Raw genomic sequence first — 13,690 nt, 5'->3', positions numbered from 1 at the left:
GGCGGCTCGGCGGAGCAGCTGGACGCGCTGGTGAAGAAGGACAAGGTGGTGGTCTTCCTCAAGGGGACGCCGGAGCAGCCCCAGTGCGGCTTCAGCAACGCCGTGGTGCAGATCCTGCGGCTGCACGGCGTCCGCGACTACGCGGCCTACAACGTGCTGGACGACCCCGAACTCCGACAAGGTCAGGCCAGTGTGCTGGGCAGGCGCCCTCCGCCCCGGGCCCAGGAGCATCGCTGCACGAGGCCGAGGGGTTCCGCCGCGCCGGGCTGGAGAGCGGGGCTCCATCGGCTGGGGTCTGTCTGGAGGTTCGAGCCGGGTTAGGGCGAGGAGTACTGTCCTGGAGTAGAGCCTGGGCTGCGGGTGTGGTTGATTTGACTGGGTCTTGAGGATCTGGGGCTCTCTGCTGTTGCCAGCTTGAGCAGTAGGTAAAGTCCTGAGGGTTCAGTTATCCTCACTTCGAGCTAATATAGGCGTTTCGGGGCGACTTGTCAATGACTGACTCGGAGGAGGGCGGCCTGCAGCCTGACTGCACGGTTAGGAAACGGTAAGGACCCACTGAGATAGGTACTTTCGCGGACACTCTGGGGAGGTTGGAAGCCATTGGCCTGCTCGTGGGTAAGGGTCTGGGACTGTCGATGGTGGGGAGAGGACTGAAGTTGTCTTTGAGGCTAGTGAGGTCGGAGGCTGATCTCTCTTGGCTCACGGCCCAGGGTGGCAAGCACCATCCTCTGTGGTTGCTATAAGCAAAGGGTTGGGACTGCTGTCGGCTGGCCTTAGTCGGGATCTGTGTTGTCGGGGAAAAGTCATGACATTTGGCTTTAGATACTCAAACACAGGGCCGAATGTATGTGGGCCAGGGCGTGGAGAGGTTTGTGGGGAAAAGAAGCAGCCCTGGCTCCTGGGCGCCGGGCTAACTCACTGGCTCAGCCTCGGAGCCCAGGGGACCAGGGGCCAGATGGATCAGGCCAGGAGAGGGGAGGCTGCAGCTAATTAGCATCTTTTCCAAGTACCCCACGTGCATTCGCCAGTCTTATCTGAGTGGGGAGGAGGAAGAGGCCAGGATGGTCAGGGTTGGTGGAGAACTGGGAAGGCTGTACCTGTTCCTTATAAAGAGTGACTTAGGGTACCTGCATCCCAGTTAGAGACTTTCAGTGACTGAGTCCCTGCATGTCCCTAGCTAAAAAGAGGTGCCAGGTGTGTGCTAAAAATAGGTGCCAGGTTCTCTGTTACTCTAAATTTGAAATTACTAACCATAGTCATTCCTTACATTGATGAGACAGGCTAGTGTTTGGAAAAGCTTTGGGTTGAAATCCTCTTTTGTGGCTATTCAGGTGTAAAACTTAAGTCACTCAACTGCATTTGAGGATAATGAGACAATTTGGCAAAGTTTTTGTTAGGAAGACAAAGTAAGAATTATAGAAAGTGTGTATCATCTTACCTGGCACAGAAAGCACCCGGTAAGTGGTAGCTGGCTTCATATAGCACTTTATGGTTTTCAAACGTACTTTTTCCCAGATTATCTAGCCCTTAAAGACTCTTGGTGATGAGTGATCCTCCATTTGCTGTAGGTGATAGTGGTGTGGGTGGGACCTAGAAGGCATGTTAAGTTGAGGAGTTGACAGGGCAAGTTCAAATTACCACGTATATATAATATTGCCATGTGTTATTCTCATGACCCTTTTGTCTTCCTGGTCAACTAGAATGCCACCAGTTACTGGGCTCAGTTTTATCATGTACAAAGCAAAGGACCTGCAGTCTTCCTTCAAAGACAGCTTCTCAGCTTAAAAGAGGAGTAACTGTTTTGCGGTCTTTTAACAGAGACCTTGTAGGGGGTCCGCTGCAAAGTGCCAATATGGCACTAGTAAAAAAGTTGTGTTGTTATCTCGCTTAGTATAATGTTTTGAGGGTCTTTGGTTTGTGAATTTATTTTCTCTTGTTTAATATAACTGGAAATGAGATATGCTGGAATATAGCTAATAAACTGAAAGTAGGAGCGAAAATAAGAATATGTACTGATACCATTTTATTTTTCTGTCTTTTATCCATGTCTGGTGTCTGGTTTCGGAGTTTACTTTCTTAAGTATTCAAACAGCAGCAACAGGAATTTAACCCTTACATTCCTTGACCACTGAGCTTCATCAGATTGCTATTTTGGTTAATAAATGTGTTGCATAGATATTGAATATAACATATACCTCTTTTATTGATTAGAAAAGTAAAGATTAGTGTAAGTATTAACATTTGGACTGGGGCAGGGTGGTAAAGGCACGTTCCCAAAATGGGGATTAGTTCAGCCAGGGTATTAAGACTCTTGCCCTCTTCCCTATACAGCTTTATTTACCAAGAGCAACTAATGGGCTGTCTGATGCTTGCTTTTGCCAGCCAAAGCTGTGTACACCAGATCCAAGGTCATTTCTAGTAATAGGAACAGAGCTCTTGCAAAACTGGCCTTTTGTTGGTTCTTATGCCAAGGAGACCTGAACTTTACAAAGGGCCCAAACCAGAGGAAAACATTCTTTCCTAGTTTTCGGTACTTGGTTCCCAGGAGTGTGATACGGACAGATCTTGAGACTGTGACCCAGGGAACAAAGGTGCTATGAGGCAGCATTGTGTTCTGGCCTTCTCAAAACCTTCTTGTACTTCTCTTTTTATCTGGAGCTCACGCAGAAGACAGTCACAAAGGGATCGGGTCCCAGTAGACTGACATCGCTTCCTAATCCTAGTCTTAATAAAGGAATGTATGCTCATGGAAGCAACTTGGAAAACACTGAAAAGTTTAAAGAAGGAAAATCACCTATAATTTTATGGAAACCATTGTATTAACATTTGGATCTAGTTCCTAACAGCTTTTTTTTTTAAAACACATCGAGACCATGCTTGTCTATACATAGTATTTTGCCCTCCAGAGAGGAGGGAACATGTCTTATGCAGCTGCCTGTGGCACTGCATGTACGGCTTATGCAAAGCAAGCTTTCAGTGAGCATTTCAATAAATAAATAAATGCTGCTTTTATTTGTCATTATATTGCAGACTCTGTGGCCTTAAAGATATTATAAACATTTGCTGCCGATTTAGATCATCACTGTAGTCCTTGCATCTGGAACAGTGACAGAATAGGGACTCAAATATTTGTGGAATAAATAACCGTATCCTATTGTTGAGTGTTTATTAAGCATTTGAAAATACGCTCAACCTTTTCAGTATCAGGGAATTGAAGACAGTAGTGAAACACGTCATGCTGGTGAACTTTAAAAGTTGGATAACAAGTTTGTGTTTGTGTGGTGCACATGTAGTAAGCTGCAGATGGCAGTATAAAATGGCACCAACACTTTGGAGGAGTAACTGTCAGTACCCAGTCAAGTTATGGGTGAACAGAGCCTAAGACCCAGCTGCGTGACTCCTAGGTATATATTCTAGAGAGGGGGATCTGCAAACTTACCCTAGTAAAGGGCCAGAGAGTAAGTATGTCAGGCTTTGTACGCAGTGTGGTCTTTGTTGCATCTATTCAACTCTGCTGTTAGATAGCCTGGAGTCAGTCATGGGCAATATGTAGATGAATGAGCAGGCTGAGTTTCCATAAAACTTTTATTTACGAAAATAGGAAGTAGACTGGATTTGGCCTGAAGACTACAGTTTATCCGCCCCTGGCCTAGAGACTGACTTCTGCATGAGTGTGTTAGGACGTGGGTCCCCAGCCCCCAGGCCAGGGATCCAGGCCGTACAGCAGGAGGTAATCGGTGGGCAAGCAAGCTTTACCGCCTGAGCTCAACCTCCTGTCACATCAGTGATGGCATTAGATTCTCATAGGAGCACAAACCCTGTTGTGAACTGCACATGCGAGGAATCTAGGTTGTGCATTCCTTATAAGAATGTAACTAATGCCTGATGATGTGAGGTGGAACAGTTTCATCCCGAAGCCATCCCCACCCTTTCCTGGTCCATGGAAAAATTGTCTTCCACAAAACCAGTCCCCGGTGCCAAAAAAGTTGGGGACCTCTGTTAGAATACCTGTGTCGGGGCGTTCATTGTAGCGTGGCTTGCAATAATGCAAAACTAGACAGGAAGGGATCTTGGTCTATTAGTAGCAGACCGGATAAATAAACTTTAGTCATATGATAGAAAGGTAAACTGTTAAAATAAACTAGATCTAGTTGTATTTAACATGGCTGAATCTCAAAAATACAATGTTTAGTCAAAAAGCAAGTAGCAAACATGTAATTATGGCATAATACCATTTGTATATGTAAATGTTAAAGATATAAAACAGTCCCATATATTGCAGATATATGTGCAGTGCACTTGTAGCTCATGGGCAGGAGTGACAGATGGCAGCTAGAGGGTAGAGGCCACCTCTGGTGAGGGACTCAGGTAGCATGCGTTTAAGAGTCTGGGCTTTTGTACTCCTGGAAGCCTGGATATAAATCCTGGTTTCACTGCACGCTGTCACTGTGAGTTTTGTTAAGTTACTTAACCCTTCTGAGCCTTACTTTCTTCATCTGCAAAGTAGGGATAATTGTACCTGCCTCCTCAGATTTTTGTAAAGATTAAATAAGATTATTTTTGTAAAACGCTTAAAGAGTGTGAAACTCAGTAATCCTTAACTCAATAAATGGTTTTTTTTGTTGTTGTTTTTTGTTGTTGTTTTTTTTTTTTGAGACAGTGTCACTCTGCTGCCCAGGCTGAAGTGCAGTGGACAATCTTGGCTCACTGCCACCCCTGCCTCCCGGGTTCAAGCGATTCTCCTGCCTCAGCCTCCCAAGGAGCTGGGATTACAGGTGCCTGGCACCATGCCCGGCTAATTTTTTTTTTTTATTTTTAGTAGGGACAGGGTTTCACCATGTTGGCCAAGCTAGTCTGAACTCCTGACCTCAGGTGATGCACCAGCCTTGGCCTCCGAAAGTGCTGGGATTACAGGTGTGAGCCACCGCAGCTGGCCTGAATGGTATTTTTGTTACTTTATGGTATATGTAATCACTTTTTCCTGCATTATTTTCCTGTGCTTTTTCTGTTGCCTATTTTTCTCAGAAAAGCATTCCTCTGAAGGGTGGGTGGTGGAGGATGTTGGTATGGAGAGAATGTCCACACTGTACCTGGTACTGTGCTAGGAGCTCAATTCATTTCATTCATTAGATATCATGGAATCTTCATAATAAATCTGCAAGGTGTAGAGTATATTCCCATTTTACAGATGAGGAAACTGAGGCTAAGAGATTAACAGATTTGTCTGAGGCTACATTTACAGGCTAGCAAACCAGATCTACTGACCCTTAAGCCTGTGCCTTGCCCACTCTGCCCCGTGCTTTGCTTTTCTTCTAGTGAGGGTCTGCTGATTTCCATGCTTTCAGCTCAGATCATCTTATCTTGACTTAACGCCATTCTCTAAACTAGAGAATATGAAGAAATTGTGACTCTCAGAGGTGGTGCAACTTGCCCAAGGTCACAGAACCTAGTAGGTAAGAGACAGAGTTGGAACTCACATTAGATTCTGAAGCTACTGTAGTGAAGTTCTACCAGGAAAAATAAAAAGAAAGAAAACTATGATTATGCTGCTCTTATAATTTAGTGTCCAAACCAGGAGTATTGTCCAGTGTTCTGAATGTGATGAATTTTGAAAAATACCTTTTGAAAGTTCTGGAAGGGAATTTTAAAGTACATTTCTGTCCTCTTTCTGGGTTGATACTTTGGAATATGAATTTGTTTGCATGGGTTTTTTTGGTGGAGCATTAGATGTGCGTAAAATGACTTTGTAAGATAGTCTCCGAACTACCAGTTCCTAGTGTTATTCTGCCATATAACTTTGCAGTCAGCATTTTCTGCCCCGGATGGAATCACCACTGTCTATCACGTATGAAATAATGATTATCATTAAAATTCATTCTTGGATATGATTTTCTAATTTTCAAGAGTAGCTGTCTGATTCTGAGTTATTTCAAGTGATATTTGTAAGAACTACCACTGCATATTGCAGTTTTTGAAAACTAAAGTGTGAGAGAGATTAACCATGTTTAAACAGTTACTTGTGAGTCCGCAGGATTCATTTTAATATTCAACTTATGAAGAGTAGTCTTTTATTATTAACAGTTTCTCAACTTCACTCCGTAGGAAGCAATTGGTTATTTCCTTAAATATTTAAACTGGTAATCAGTTTTCTTAAAAATGGAAAGTAGCATAGTCATTAAGAAGGGTGCCAACGTTTGGCCTTGATGTCAGCTGCCTGTTACACCTATTCATCTAAAAATTAAAGAAGCAGCTAAATTTAATTTTGATACACTGTCAGCTGCTGTCAAGAACGGGCAGGTGGCTCACGAGAAGTTAGTAGCACTTGCATGTGGCTGTGTGTGTTGGGTGTTCAGAACGTCTGAAAGCCTGCTTGTTTGGGTAGTTTTGGTGGTAAGGATTCTGGGGTCTCCCCTTCTCTCATAGTCAGGACATACAATCTGCAGCAACATAAAGTTTAATGAATGAGGCAAGCCCAATGCTTTGATTGAGTGTGATACTATAAATGATTGATGAAAAGCAATTTTACTTTAGAAACATGTATTTTTAGGGTAAAATGTAGTTTTGGGTAGTTCTCAGGCAGCAAACTTATTTCCATTTTTGGTGTGTTTCAAAAATTATAGACACCCATCAAAATAAATTAGTAAAAACTGATTATTACGGAAAGCTTTACGCAATATATTGCTCATTGAAACAAAACAGATCGTTCATGCACATAAATGACTCATTTGCATAAAAGGTATTTAAGAAAGTTTAAGAGAACGAAAAGAAGCTCATGTTTACTTTAAACATTTCTTAATCTCACACCCAGCTCTCAGTCATCATAAAGGTAAAAGTTTGTAATCGGCATCATTGTAAAAAGTAAGTTTTGATAGACTTTGTATTTGAGGACAGAGTTTGAAGAAAGTAAAAAACACACAAATTATGCTAGTAGTTTTTGTTGACATAGCATCAAACATCAGCATGTGAATAACTTGAATTCATCAGGGTATTCTAGTATATCTAGATATTTGGCATTATAAAGACATTTTGATGATTAATGGAATTTACCCTTTATTAGCAACTGCCAAAGAGCTAGCTGATGTTTCTTTACGAGCACCCAGAGTGGCTGAGAGGTGTCTTTTTGGAGACCTGGAGCAATGTAACCCTTTCTTAATATGTGAAGTCTGGAGAAGGAAGATAAAGCCCTTGGTTCAGGGGCTTTCTCTAGGACTGTCGTTTAGAGCAAAGTCAGTTTTTTTTATAAGGCAATAACTTTTAAGAAAAAACTAAATTGTATATTGGGACTTGTGATATAACTGAAATCAGTAATTTTATTTGGAAAATGATAATAAATTATAGGGTATCAAGAGCAAGTTTTTGTATTTTTAGTTTGTTTACATAAAAATCAATTTGTGTAAACTGTACTGTACTTGAACAATCTGTTGACTTTTCTGTTTTGTTTACCCATATGCTCCTTTTGGCCATTTAAAATTATCTGTGTAAATATAAAAGTGTCACATAAGAGTTAGTTCCTATATGCCATGCTTTGACCATCTTCATTTTTAACATGACCAATATAGGCTTTTTAATGGCCGGCTATGTTTTTGAAAGCACAGTCATCTCAACATACAAGCAGAAAAGGAAGTAGAATGATGAAGAGGAGTGTTAAGAGTAATCTTTTATGTCTTAAGATTGAAGCCACATTACTTTCTTACCATTTTGTTACAGTCGTTGTCCTTGTGACTGAGAACTGAACAGAGTAGTCGCACAGCTGCGCTGTCACAGAGTGTCCCTCATCTCCTCTGTGTCCTCAGAGCCATTTGCACACAGGACTGATCACATGCTTGCTGGTTGGTTTCTTGGCTGCTGTGAGCTCTGGAGAGCAGAGCGGGTCTCAGCCCCCGAATCCCCCAGCCCTGGACAGGGCCCTTGCTGAGCTCTGGCCCTTCATTAGACTTACCAGTCTCTTCGGGTTCTGCCCAGAGCCTGATCATCCACTCCACAGAGAGCCCATCACAGTGGCTGGATAGATGGGAACTGACAACCCATAGCCGTGGGACAGGAATTTTTCCCTGGGTAAAAGTAATTGTTAAAAATTAAAAAACAAAAACAAAACAAAACAAAAGCTTAGCAACTCATCATCTCGAGCAGAAGTAACTGATGGCCTGCACCAACCTAAACAGTCACAGTCATGAAAAGTGCACAGGTGGGATTGCCCGAATTGGCCATGAATTACCGTGATGGATCCATTTGGATATGAAGTTGGTTGTGACATTTCTTCAAGTTTGCTTCACCTGAAGCTTGACTGGTAGATGAAGAATCATGGCCTTATGTGTCTTATGTGACTTGCATTACCCAGTCCAGTCCTCTGCCATTAATCTGCAGTGTATCAGGTATTTTACTGAGAATTTTACTTACCTAATTCTCATAAAAACCTTGTGAGATGAGGGTGGAAACAGGATGAGAAGTCAGGTGACTTGTCTGAGGGTGGACGGTTTGTAATTGGAAGAGTTGGGGCCTAACCACTGATCTCTTTGACACGAAAACTCGTGCTCTCAGTAGCAAACACAGTGCTCTCAAGATTGGGGAAAGCCAGGGAGGGACAATGGGTTGTCTGCTATTAGTGGATCAGAATTACATATTTAATCATGAAAGGTTCAGCTTTCACCATTTAAATAACAAATAAATGTTCTTTCTCCATAGGCATTAAAGACTATTCCAACTGGCCCACCATCCCGCAAGTGTACCTCAATGGCGAGTTTGTGGGGGGCTGTGACATTCTTCTGCAGATGCACCAGAATGGGGACCTGGTGGAAGAACTGAAAAAGCTGGGGATCCACTCTGCCCTTTTAGATGAAAAGAAAGACCAAGACTCCAAGTGAGGGCGGCCAGGTCCTCAGTGAGCAGAGAGGGAGCCGTTCATGTCAAGAGACTCACTGCCAGAAAAGCCTTACCCATTTTGGTTTTCACTCTTGAGACCACAGCTGCTTGCACTGATCATTTTGGTTCGTGAGCAGTTGGGTGATTTTAGTTTGTCTGGTGTTTGGGCTAAGAATATTTTATTTTGGACTTAATTCCAACCACTGCACTGTAACGATTCAATGCTGTATTATGAGATTGCTGTAAACAAAATTCATTCTTGTATTGTCGCTTTTTCTTTGCCTGATTCAGGAGTTAATTAGGAGCTTTGGAATCATTATTCATGACCCCTCTGCAAATGTGTCAGTCTCCAAAGACAGTATCTCCCCCCAGATTTTGTGTAGCTTCTTTTGTTACGGAAAATGATGGACAAAAAAAGAAACTGTGATAACTGAGGCGTTGGCGTTGTTTTTTAAAATAAACTCCAGCACAGGGATGCTGTGCGTGCCTGAGTTAATTCTGAAGTGCATATGTCTGTAAGGATTTGGAGTGCCTGCAATGTTTTATGTGTGGGAAGTAAGGGTGATTCTCATATTCTTCTATTAAATTTGCCACAAGAATTGCCATTGAGCCCTGGTCTACTTTCTGGGGGAAGCTGCTGTTTGGATGGTGAGTCAACTATGCAGCTGGAGGCGCGGGTGGGCTGGAGGGAGCAGAGGTGGGTGAGGCCGGAGGAGGCGGCCCCACCTGCCTATCTCTGGAGTCCTGTGCTTGGCAAACTGCTACAGTTAGATAGGGAGACATCGGCAGCAGTCCACGGAGCTAGGGGATTTAATGAGTATTTTACTTCTTAAAAAATGGGGCCCTTTTTCAAAGAGGACATAATTGGGACTGTGGCAGAGATTCTCCCAGTGTCTGGTGTCTTTAAAAGACTTTTCCATGATTTCTGCATCCCAAGACTGGAGCCTGGTAGAGCCTGGGGCTGCGCAGTGGCCATGGGTAGGAAGCGTACCCTTGTGCGGCGTGAAGGCTTCGTTCATCTTCAGGGACTTAAAGAGAGCACTCGTCTAGAAATGTATCTTTGCGTGGCAGAGGTGGGAAGAAGGATGCATTTTCTCATGAAAAAGGCAAAAAGGGACAGGATGGCTCCTTTTCCCCAGAGCCATTCTAGAGGCTCGTTCTTCCTTGCTTATTTAATCTGAGTTCCTCTTGAGAATACTCTGAAAACAGACTTCCTCCATGAGGTCAGGCTAGAACTGGATGGAGTTGCCCCTGCTCCCCTTCCCCAGAGGTTCTGGAAGGGGAAGGAGAGCCATGTCCCCACGCCCTGGGGACTGCCCCGTCAGATGAGAGCACTGCTCCTCAGCAATCACCCACCTCACAGTGTCAGAGAAAGAAAAATAGATTATTCTCAGAAAAAAAGGTTATTACATTCATTGTCTGCTACATCCCATGACACCTTTATGTCTTCTGTAAGCTAAGGGACCTTAGGATCTTAGAGGAGGTTAAAACACATCCATTGGAGCCATTTGGTTTAGAAATGAGGGAAGCAGGAGCACTAGAAGGATCCACCTTGTCCTGTAGACAGAGTCACCATGAATAAGTCACTTCATACTGCCTCTGGATGGATATAGGCCGTGGACCAGAGGCCGGGTCTGCAAAACTGTCCCTTGCTGTCACATCTAGTGAGGAGTGTGGTATGTATTCACAATTTTGCTGCTTTTGGCTTGTCCTTAAATCTACCTGTGTATCCTTAGGTTTCATCTGAAAAGTGGAATGATGAGAAACTTATTGATGGGAAGCATCAATGTGAGAAGCCCCTCTAGAATATGATTAGAGCTAGGAAAAGGCTGCCAAGTGAATAATTTGACCCATGCTTATGAGTCATAGTGAGATCATATCGAAGTCACTAGGAAACTTAATACGTTGAAGGAATCACTGGGCTCCACCAGGAATGTAAGTGTTCTTTCTCAGAGTTAATAAGTTTTTCTATATGCCTAACCACTTTACCAAGTAGAAAATTGAAGATGCTATCTAGTGTAAGTCTGAATAATTTTGATGGTCTGCGTCATTAGAATTTGCTGTGAGAAGAGACACAGAGGTTCCTTGTGCAAACAGCAGTATCACACACCTATTTAAAATGCAAGGACTGCTTCTCGGGTTTTCAGTACAGTCCATTAGGCCTGTATTAGTGTGATTATATTGTCTATTTGTCATAGCTTCAGAGTCTGTGTTATTAGATCCTTAGAAATAGATCACGTTATTTTAGAAGATTAAACATTTTATGACTTCAGGTAGTTTTAATTTTTTTTCATGGATTGGTAGTTCCATAAATGTCATTACGCTTCATTTAAGCTGTGAGTTTTAGAGATATCTTAGTACAGAAGATAACTTTTAAGTTGGGTTTCTTTTTTACAAGCCATAGCTGCCAGCTTAAGAGAGAATTCTTGTTACATTTGTTAGATTTACTTAGATATTTTGGTATAAATTATATTTTGAGAAATCAGGTTCCTTGTTTGTGACAGGAGGGACTGTGCTAAGGGTAGAGGAATGACTTGGGTTGGCAAGGTTTTATTGGTGCAAACTGATTGATCGATTGAAAAAGGGTCTTTCTCTGTTGCCCATGCTGGAGTGTGGTGGCCTGATTAGGGCTCACTGCAGCCTTGACCTCCTGGGCTCAAGCGATCCTTCCCACACAGCCTCCTGAATAGCTGAGACTTCAGATGTGCACCACAACACCTGCCTAATTTATTATTATTTTTTAGAGACAGGGTCTCCCTATGTTGCCCAAGCTGGTCTTGAACTCCTGGCTCAAGTGATCCTCCCCCTCTGGCCTCCCAAAGTGTTAAGATTACAGGCATGAGCCACTGTGCCCGGCAGAAACAAATTTAAATGTGAGGTGAGAAAGCTTTCATGTTGGTTCCTGAGAGTCACCGACAGGAAAAGATATATATTAGGGGATGGCCACACAGAACACTGATTGTTTTAAAAATTTAACATTCCACTTAAGAACTGTTTAGTAAATCTAAAAAACAGCTTTAATTGTGCCTGAGAAGCATATAATAGCTACTGTGAAGCAGAGCAGAGGAATGGTGAAGAGAAAAGCCATTTTAAGGTCCAGGGGCCTACGGAGACGCATGGGGTGACCCAGGTGGACTCGTGTAAAGCCACATTCCCGTCTTATTTCCTGAGAGTAGCATCACTTTAGGTCTGAAAGCTATGTGGGCATTTTGCGTAAGGGGAGCATTGTTTTCTTGGCAGTTGCCCTGGGAGCCCAGTGCAGTTGAGCTGAGGGCAGAGTCTAAGCCAATAGATGCCACTGAAGGTGCACGTCACCTCAAAGATCCCTATCCCAGATTCAGCCAGAATAGCCATGTTATTCCCCTCCTTGTGAACCTCCCGGGGCGCTTGGTTGTGTTACAGTGAGGTCTCTCCTACCCCAGAAAGCCTTCCCTGACCCCAGATGGAACAGACCCCTTAATCCACTCTACAGCCCTGTTCTTTGCTCATCACCCCAGGACCTAAGTACCTTTTACTTGGCTTTATTCAAATCCCCTCTGGCCAGCATACAGAGTGCCCCGAAAAATATATTTAGAAAAGAGCGAAGAATTTCCTTTCTTCATTCCTTTTGGATTAGTCACAAGAAATGTCACACTGTTAAAGGTTACAGCCTCTCAACACCACAGTAGCTAAGAGCTGGGACTCAAGTCACACTATTACAGGTTACAGCCTCGCAACACAGCAGTAGCCGGGACTTAAGTCACCCTCCCTGGATTTGTATCCCAGCCCTTGCCGGGTGTGCTACTGACCTCGGACGACTTAGTAACCTCCCTTCCTGCTTAAGTGGGCAAATAGCAGATGCCACTGACTTCAGGCGTGTTACAAGCTTAGATGACGGCACCTTATCGAGAACATGGCTCATAATGAGCTCTCCTGTGAGTTGACCCTGACAGTTCATGTTGGATTACACCTGGACTTTGTACCATGCTGTGGTATCCACCACCGTTTGGAGGGTTTAAGGGAGTAGAGAAGGACAGGCTGATGAACAGAACATCGTCCATGTTTGGTTGCCTCGGGAACATAGAGACTCATTGTTGAACGCAAAGGACAAGATCTAATCCTTGTGATCATCTGTCAGTGGACTGCCCAGCAGCCCTAGGGGACGGCAGGGCCTTCGGCCAGAAAGAATTCCCTGTAAAGTATGTTTCGTACCATTACAGTTTGACTTACTGCCACCGAGTTTTATTTTTAAAAAGACTGCTTCTATTTCATACCAAAGTGGAGAGTCTTCTGAACGGATATGTTAGACAGCTACTGTGTTGAGTTATGCTTCAAAGAACGCAGTTTAACCTTGAGTTAATTCTAGTGTAGCGGTAGCAAGGATGTGACACTGGGTTCTACTGTACCTCATTAGCCATTTTCACAGGGATTCGTCTTGTCAGAAAAAGGAGGTAGAAATGTTCGCCGGTTCCTAGGAAATGGGGTGAGCAGATGTGGAAAGTATTTCCAGGTTATTGCTGTGTCTTCACTAGTCCTGAGCAATCTATCAGCTTTGATCATCCCCACCACCAATGAAGAAACCTTCCTCGGGAGGCTGTGCTGAGCCCGAGTCTATGGGGACCTCTTCTGGCTCCAGACCCAGGCTGGGCAGAGGCTGAGACTTGAGCTGGGTGTCAGATACCCCTCACCCGTTGCCCTGACCTTGAGGGTGTTAGGGTGCAGTCAGAGTCTCACATAGGTGTCATAATATTTCAGATCTCAAGGAGGACTTCACAGTTGTTCAGTACGTTTAAAAGTAAATTGCAATCCTGGGAAACTAGCAGCACACTTCCTGTTATGTTGGCCTTTTGAA

General features: G+C 43.6%; 1 protein-coding gene across 1 annotated transcript; it reads left to right on the top strand.

Annotated features, from left to right (window-relative positions):
* On the top strand, window positions 1-9,458 carry GLRX5 (glutaredoxin 5; the record flags this gene model as incomplete). Its single annotated transcript, XM_011951591.1, has 2 exons — window positions 1-181; window positions 8,683-9,458. Coding segments are annotated over 2 exons (360 nt in total), but the record flags the coding sequence as incomplete, so codon positions are not given.
* Window positions 9,459-13,690: the final 4,232 nt, after the last annotated feature.

The sequence above is a fragment of the Colobus angolensis genome, unplaced genomic scaffold, assembly GCF_000951035.1.
Source record: "Colobus angolensis palliatus isolate OR3802 unplaced genomic scaffold, Cang.pa_1.0 Scaffold32, whole genome shotgun sequence".
NCBI lineage: Eukaryota > Metazoa > Chordata > Mammalia > Primates > Cercopithecidae > Colobus > Colobus angolensis.
This window is presented reverse-complemented; position numbering and strand designations above follow the sequence as displayed.